The sequence below is a fragment of the Lipotes vexillifer genome, unplaced genomic scaffold (genome assembly GCF_000442215.2).
Source record: "Lipotes vexillifer unplaced genomic scaffold, Lipotes_vexillifer_v1.1 scaffold1312, whole genome shotgun sequence".
NCBI lineage: Eukaryota > Metazoa > Chordata > Mammalia > Artiodactyla > Lipotidae > Lipotes > Lipotes vexillifer.
This window is the reverse complement of record NW_006786207.1, coordinates 189,278-197,929: the sequence shown is the minus strand read 5'-3', so window position 1 is coordinate 197,929 and position 8,652 is coordinate 189,278. Positions and strand designations below refer to the sequence as shown.

Below are 8,652 nucleotides of genomic sequence, written 5' to 3'. Positions count from 1 at the left end.
GTTGGTTTTTTCTGCAGTAGCAATAGCAGCGATCCCAGTGTCCAGGCACTAGCTCTGTGGTGCTGAGATGAGAGGCAGGACCCTAGGCATCCATGGCAGTTCATGGCATAATCAAAATGCACCTTTTTTTAAAAAAAACATCTCTATTGGAGTATAATTGCTTTACAGTGTTGTGTTAGTTTCTGCTTTATAACAAAGTGAATCAGCTATACATATATCCCCATATCCCCTCCCTCTTGTGTCTCCCTCCCTCCCACCCTCCCTATCCCACCCCTCTAGGTGGTCACAAAGCACCGAGCTGATCTCCCTGTGCTATGTGGGTGCTTCCCACTAGCTAGCTATTTTACATTTGGTAGTGTATATATGTCAATGCCACTCTCTCACTTCGTCCCAGCTTCCCCTCCCCATCTCCCCATGTCCTCAAGACCATTCTCTACGTCTGCATCTTTATTCCTTTCCTGCCCCTAGTTTCTTCAGAACCATTTGTTTAAAAATTCCATATATATGTGTTAGCATACGGTATTTGTTTTTCTGACTTATTTCACTCTGTATGACAGACTCTAGGTCCATCCACCTCTCTACAAATAACTCAATTTCGTTTCTCTTTATGGCTGAGTAATATTCCATTAATGGAATATTCCATTAATGGAATATTAAAGAAGATGTGGCACATCTTCTTTATCCATTCATCTGTCGATGGACACTTAGGTTGTTTCCATGTCCTGGCTCTTGTAAATAGTGCTGAAATGAACATTGAAAATGCACCTTTTAAAAAAAATTTTTTTGGCCTTTCCACGTGACACCTTAGTTCCCTGACCAGGGACTGAACATGGGCCCCCTGCAGTGGAAGTCCTAACCACTGGACCACCAGAGAATCCCTCCAAATGTAGCTTTTTTAATCTTTTATAATCCATTTAAAATTCATTCAGTGGTGTAATCCCCTGCTCCCCTTGCTTCTCAAAATGTGACCCAAAATGCCAGCACTGGCATGAATTGGAAACTGTTAGACATGCAGATTCTCAGACCCCACCCCAGACCCACTGAATCACAATCTGCATTTGCAGAAGAACCCGGGGTGATTCATGTGTACATTAAATTCTGAGCCAATCCCTGCCTTTTGTGCTTCTCTTGATAATGGATAGTCTTTTCACAACTTTAGGTCACAAGCATAGTTTCAGCTTATGAATTAGAGTGCCCAGTCCTAGATGTTAATCAGACCTTCAATCTTAATTCAGAGATAACTCTTTGTCCTCCTACTTACTCAGTTTAGGTCCTGACTTGGGAAAGGAGCTTGACTGGTTTCTCTCTCTCTCCCTTTCTCTCTCCATACCTCCTCCCTCTCTCCTCAGTGTCTGTTTCCTTTTCACCTCACCTAGGCCAAAGTAGGAGAGAATAGGGAAGGGAGGGAGGACAGATAAGGAAGTAGAAAGTTCTTTGGCTGGGCAGCTTCCTGCTGTCTCAGCTTGGAGGTGACTGTCCAATTCTTTCTCCCATGGGCACTTCTGTGGACTTTTTAGAGGTGTTTGTTTGGGGGGACTGCTCTCCTCTATTCAAGGCAGATGCATCTTTCTTCCAGGAGTGCACTTGCACCTCTTTCCTCAACCCCTAAGAATCTAGATTCACCTCCAGCTTTTTGGTGCTTTTTTCAACCCCTCCTTATTGTACGGGAACCCATGCCAGCTCTCTGTCTTTCATGGACTATGGAAATACATACACACATGGCTTTGCCCCAGCAACTTCCGTAGTGCAGAATCCCCAAACAGGCTCTTCCATCCTACAGCCACAATTCACCTTAGCTTTCTCAGGGGTGAGTCAGGCCTAGTTCCCTGTGTCTCCCTACTGTGGGCAACACATTTCAGACCTCTCTGGGTGAGTTCATGGGCATCTCCCTTATTAGGCTTCATGAGGAGAGGGTAAACTTTCCAAAACTCCCCACTGTGAGTAAGAATTGTGATGGCAACTATTCACATGGCAAAGAAACCTTCACAGACCTTCTCTCTTCTCCATATTCTGACCCCTTTTTATCTCCTTGATGTGATTTCAGAGTCCAAAAGTCAGGGAACAGATCCTTAACCATTTCCTTTGTAAATTCTGGGTATGATGATCCGGTTTCAGAATTCCATGTCTCTTGTATCATGAAATATCACTTTTGACATCCTGTCACAAGTGCAATTGCTTAATTGTAAAAAATAAAAATAAAATTCTGCCTTCCTGCCTCATTCTCCCTGGACACACCCACCTGAGAAACGGCATTCTGTTGTGGGTCCCACATTTTAAACCAAATATAGAGCAATCGGAGATGTGCTCAGAGAAGCCAGGACGGGGACTTCTGGTGGCACAGTGGTTGGGAATCCACCCGCCAATGCATGGGACACGAGTTCGAGCCCTGGTCCGGGAAGATCCCACATGCCGCAGAGCAACTAAGCCCGTGTGCCACAACTACTGAGCCTGTGCGCCTAGAGCCCATGTTCCACAACAAGAGAAGCCACTGCAATGAGAAGCCCATGCACCCACGCATCGCAACGAAGAGCAGCCCCCGCTCGCCACAACTAGAGAAAGCCGCGCAGCAACGAAGACCCAACGCAGCCGAAAATAAATAAATAAATAAATTTTAAAAGAAAAAAAAAGAACTCTGAATATTAAAGATAAAAGAAAGGGCTTCCCTGGTGGCGCAGTGGTTGAGGGTCTGCCTGCCGATGCAGGGGACATGGGTTCGTGCCCCAGTCCGGGAAGACCCCACATGCCGTGGAGCGGCTGGGCCCGTGAGCCATGGCCGCTGAGCCTGCGCGTCCGGAGCCTGTGCTCTGCAACGGGAGAGGTCACAACGGTGAGAGGCCCGCAAAAGCCAGGATGGAGAAGGAACTCAAAATTAGGAACAGTTGAAAACACTGAAACAAAGTCTATCTTTAAGAAAACTACGCATAACCTAAGGAGTGTCTTTAAACATCCAAAGCCCTGACAAGAGGACCAGGAATTAGATCTGCTCTGTGTAACCCTAGGAGGCACAGTGAGTAGGAGCTATAACAAAATCATTTTGCTCATTATCCATTGGAAGAATTTTCTAATTACCAGAGCTATCCTGAGATAGAGTGGGCTGTCCTTGGGAGGTAATAAGGACCACATCCTCACAAAAAGTCAAGCGTGGCCACATGGCAGGAGAAGTTTAGAAGGTCTCAATAAGTGGTTTCTTGGTTGAACTAAACAGGCTTTAAATTCCTTTCAGATTTTTGAGAACCTCCACTTCCACTCAAAAGAAGTCCACCTTTAGTCTCAGGCTACCTGTAGTGTCATATGTAACTTTTTTCTAGACGTTTTAAAATTTGCTTTCCTAGATTTGCTTTTAGGGTGCATTTTGTATTTTATTAATTCTAAGAAATAATTTTTTTCCAACTACATTTAACATCTTTGAAACCACGATGCATCTTATAATTGTTGTCTTGTCATAGTTTTCATTGCTTAAAGCAAGCATGAACGTTAAAGTACTGGCATCAAAATTTAAGAATGGGTGTGAGCATATCGGGAGAAATTTCTAGAGATGAAGGTGAAATATTCATAGGTTGTGAGGAGAAGTGGAGTGAGTGGTGCAGCAGACATGTTTAGCAACATTCCTGAAGTAGAAGTCAAAAGTAAGCGAACTCCAGATAATTGCAAAACCAGCCTAGAAGTCTGGCAACGATAACTGTCACTCTTGTTACGGCTTCTTTTAAGAAACGCTGCGTTACTAATGCTCTTCACAGGAAAGAGTATGTTACAAGAATGGGAAAACACAGACTTGGCTAAATCTGAGTGGAAAAGTGTTTCAGAAAAGTCAGACTCTGAAAGTGAAATAGTTTTAGGAATACCTTACCCAATTTCTTTCCCTTACAGTGTCCTTTTTTATGAATATTTAGAGTGATTCTGATTTTTTAATTTTCTGTTTCTAATTAAGCCTAAAAGACATCGTGTGACTACTTGGCCACAATTTCCTTTCTTAGTGTTCTCTTTAATGGTGCAACCTACAGTCAACGTCATTTTAGATTCAGTGAATTACAGTCATAATAACAATTTACTGCTTCTACCAAGTATGTTACTTGCATAATCTCTTTTAATCCTTCTAGCAGTTCTGTAAGGAAGATGCTATTATAATTATGCCTTGCAGATGAGGAAACACAACTTCAGAGACAGAGTATCTCGTCCAAGGCTATACAGCTGGTAAGTAGTAAAAGTGATGTTTGAACCCAAGTCTATTAACTGCTTAGCCAGGGTTCTTAATTTCTATACTCTGTCACCTCTAGGTCCAAAGCTAATTAGCTTGGCTATTACAACTTAACACGTTACATTAAGAGCATAGTAAGTGTAAAGAAATGGGGGAGAGGTCATTTCCCACATCACTGTAATGAGATTGGCTCCTTTGAACTGAAAAAGGCTAACATGTACTATACCAATTCTTCAGCCTCAGATGTTAGCTGAATCAGGGATGTACAGTTACATGAGGCTTTGTTATAATTAGAATGTCAAGCATTGAAACCAATTATCTTTGCAGGTGTAATGACTGGGGAATAAACTAAACCAATATGGGCAAACTGTAGTACATGTTGGGAATTTGGTGAAGAACCACGATGACCTGGCTGGGAATAAGAGCTCTACCTGGCAGAAAGTTCTCATTTAATAAGGAAATATAGACAGGAGTACATTTCTCTTAGTTAACTGCCGACCAGCTAACAAGAATTCAGAAGACGGATGGGTTAGGATTACAAACAGGGATATTGACTCTGGAAGGACTGTACTGCTGGGCTGTTGCACAACACAAGGTTAGTAATGTTACCAAGATCCAACTGGGGGAATTCAATAGCAGATAAAGAGTCAAGAGGTTCTCTGGGTCTAATTAAGAAATATATAAGTATGATGATGTGCTATCCTGAATAGGGTAAGAGAAACAAGCTCTCTCATGCATAATTTGAAAATATCTATTAAAATTAAAAAAGACTCACATTCTTTGATTCAGCAATTCTACTTAAGTCTAGGAGTTTATCCCACAGATATGTTCAAATATGTGCATAAAGATATAGGTGTAAGAATATTAATTGCAGCATAATTTAAAACAGCAAAAGTTTAAAAATAATCTAAGAGCTCGTCAGTAGGAACTGGCAAATGTCATCTCTCTGGTAAGTGATTTGTGAACCTCCACACTGAGCTTAGTGCTCCTCCTCTGTGCTTTTAAGCACCTTAGCACCCCATGTCTTAAAACCTGTAGTAATGAAAAAGTCTGTTTATTTGTCTGTCTCTCTCTGTAAGGGTACTCTTATTTCCCTCTTTTCCACTCCCCACCAATAGAGGTTGAGGCCAAAGTATACGTAAAGGCACAGAGGCATGAAAGAGGCTGGTGTGCTGGGGAAAGAGCAAGTGGTCAGTGTGACTGCTCTATACGTCATGATAGGGAGTTTGGACTTTAACCTAGAGGATTTGATTCACTCTTTTACGGAAAAAGTCATAAGTGTAGAACCCGAAGAGTTGAGTTCCTTCTTTCTATAGAGCTAAGTCCAGATAAGAAACTTAGACCCAGGGAGGACAGAATGAGAGAGTAAAGCTGAGATCCAAATGAAACTTGCCAGAACCCTTTCTGCTCTCTGGTGGAGGACATGTGGGTTCCTTGCCTGGTATCTGGTATGGACTCCCACAGGTTTAGGGTCGAGGTCTGAGTCTGAGACACAGAAGTGATCAGAGAACCAGAGAGAAGCAGCTTCCTCCCCAGGCTACTCCAGCATTTTGTTGCTAACCTTGCTGCTTGGGAATGAGCCTGAGATTCTCCTTAGGCAGCCTGGGCTAGCCCAAAGTTTCCCTAAATACATGCTGGAACCTTAAACAGAAGCTGGATGAGGACTTTTTTTTTTCCCCAGAGGAGCATGGCCAGTAATCTGCCTGTCTGATATCTCTTGATATTTCCTTAGTGCAGGTCTTCCCGGGAGATCATTAACAGATATTGTAAGGGAAGATCAACGAGAGCTGGGGAGCTTAAAGACAGTGGAGACTAGAGGGCATAAAACTCCCTCTTTCCCCCGCCACACACACATCACTCTAACCCATAAGTTCTTGTTCTTCCCCACTCCCCATATCCCTAACCTTAAATGGAGGTATGTGGCAGGACAGGAAGAAAGATACTGTGGCTGCTAACAAGGTGTGAATGAGGAGATACTGAAGAGATAAAACTCTCTTTTGAATGGCTATTTCACTCTTTTGCTCTCTTAAAAAATGGTCAACTGAGTTTTTAAATTAATTTTTATGGGAGTATAGTCCCTTTACAATGTTGTGTTCATTTCTGCCGTGCAGCAAAGTGAATCAGTTATACGTAACAACTGATTTTTTTTTTTAATGACTTGATTCTTTGATTTCCTAGACTCTTGATACTAATGCTAGTCACTTCCTGTCTAGATCAGGGATGGCAGAAACTTCAGGGGCCACGGGAGTAGAGTGGGGTTAGCCAGGGAAGGCTTGCTGGGGGAGAGTTCTGAGAAGTGAGCTAAGCCTGCATTAGAAAGGTGGAAATCAGAACCACAAAGACACTTGTAAACCAGAACCCCAGTACTGGATTATAGGGCCTGGACATACCTCCTCAGGGTTAAGCAAGTGTCCACTGAGGTCAGTTTATTTGATTGCTCTTTTGTAATTTTAAATTAGCTTCTCCTCCGGTAAGGCTTATTGATGCCCTCAATAAGGAATGCTTCCAAATATCCATCCCAAATATCCAACGGGTTAAAGAACCTCTTAACAAGACTTTCATGTTCTGATCCCTTCCTACTTCCCCATGTTCATCTCCTATCACCTTCTCCCTAAAACACACCCCCCCACACACACACACGTGCATAAATACACATAATTCTCCAACCACTTTCAATTATTTGCAGCTCTACAAACACACCATGGTCTTTTATGTCTCTTTGCCTTTGCACCCTCAGCCTGCATGCCCTACCCCTCAATCTTTTCACCTCTTCTTGGTGAAATCTTGTTCTTCCTTCAAGATTCAGTTTCCTCCTCTGAATTCCCAGTGTTTCATAGAGCACTTATCACACTGCACTGTAATTTATGTGTGTACCCACCTGCCTCTCTCATTTTTATAATTTCAGTGACTTTGCAGTAATACCATGGTGAAGATAATACTAAGAAGAAAAGGATGAAGTATGTTGATGTTATTCTGGTTAAGTGTTCAAAAAGAAATGGGAAATTGCATTGTGACTGAATGTGTATCAAGTAGAAGGATGGGAGGGTAGAGTTGTTATCAGTTCTAAGCCTTAGCAGTAAACGTTAACTGATGAAGGGTAAGGACCCAATGAGAATAAACCTCCTGGGAATAATTCACACCAGACTTGCAGAAAACCAATAGTTTTAGTAGGCAGATGAGGGACTTATAAAAATTGAATTGTACGTTAGTGTTGGAATGGCTCTTCGGGAGGTAAGAACCTGCTAAAAATTAGAATTCAGCAATTTTGAGAATTTGTCTTAATCTTTCTTCAAAGAGATTTCTTGATGCTAATAGTACCACTTGTTTAGTTAGGCTAAAGTGAGCATGGCCTGCTTGCTGCCACCAGAGCCCATGAGCCTGTCTAGCTATGTTGGTGCAGGAGGTGCATCTGGGTGAGTCTAACAGTATGCTGACCCTTATAACCTGGAATGGAGGCCCACACAAGTCCCTTTCCCTCTCTAAAACTAGCCCAGGACTTTGAAGGTATACACTCATCAGAAACAGAACTGAAAGTCTTTTAAAATTTAACATTAAAGTCATGATGAATAATTACAACTTGACCCTTAAATGTTCCAAACAGCTTAGTACCAAATAACCTTAAGCACCAAAAAATTGCCTGTGCTGAAATACATGTTGGGTGGATTTATATGAAAAGCTAAGGATGACTAAATTCAACTTCCAAACATATACCTCAAAGTAGTAAATAACAGGTTTCTCCTTCCTTACTGAAATCTGTGAGGGGAAGGAAGCCATCAGAGGGAAGGCCTTGTGGTTACAAGGATGTGCTGTGTTAGATTGACATGGCAGCCACCACACTTTATAAGCCACAGTAAGACAGAGGGATGCAGAGATGGCTTTGTAGGGTCTCCACGTGATGGGAAGCAGGAGAGACCAGGGATGGATACGCCTGGAGAGGGGGCAGTAGCCACCCCCTCCCTCAGCTCTCCACAGCAGTGGTCTCAGGGGTTCCCTGACTCACAGCAAAGTGGGAAGCGGGGGTCTCGAGTGTGTCCCTGTGCTCTGGAAAGGCCTGTGGCTCCTTTAATTCCAGGACCACCCGGCTGAGAAGGCCTTTGAGCAGCTGCATTTCTCGGAGCAGAAGGTCCATGTCGGGTTTTAGGGCTCCAGTGGTTTGTTCCAAGGGGGTCAGCGGAGCGCAGGCAGGTGGCCCAGCAGTGGGGGCTCCGCCCGCGGGGAACAGCAGCCCGGCTGAGGTGGTGTTAGGGACGGAGGTGACCGACGGGACCGGTCTGGACAGCGGGGGCTCTCTGAAGGAAAGCGGCTTGTTAGCGGGCGCCAAAGCCGCGGCCTGTGGGGCCGGGACGGTAGTGGACGCCACGTCCAGGGGAGAACCTGTGAACGCAACACACAGAGAACCGCACGGCTGAAATCCTTCTCCCAAGGGCTGCGGGGTCAGGAGGGGCAAGGGATGGGGG

At 43.7% G+C, this 8,652-nt stretch overlaps 1 protein-coding gene across 3 annotated transcripts in view; it reads right to left on the bottom strand.

Annotated features, from left to right (window-relative positions):
* Positions 1–8,151: 8,151 nt before the first annotated feature.
* FCRLB (Fc receptor like B) overlaps positions 8,152–8,652 on the bottom strand; it is a 4,568-nt gene continuing 4,067 nt past the window's right edge. For all 3 annotated transcript variants that reach the window (XM_007458413.1, XM_007458414.1, XM_007458415.1), the window contains one exon: positions 8,152–8,569. In XM_007458413.1, the coding sequence (XP_007458475.1) occupies positions 8,154–8,569 (416 nt within the window). In that variant the 3' untranslated portion in view covers positions 8,152–8,153. The remainder of the gene's footprint in view (positions 8,570–8,652) is intronic.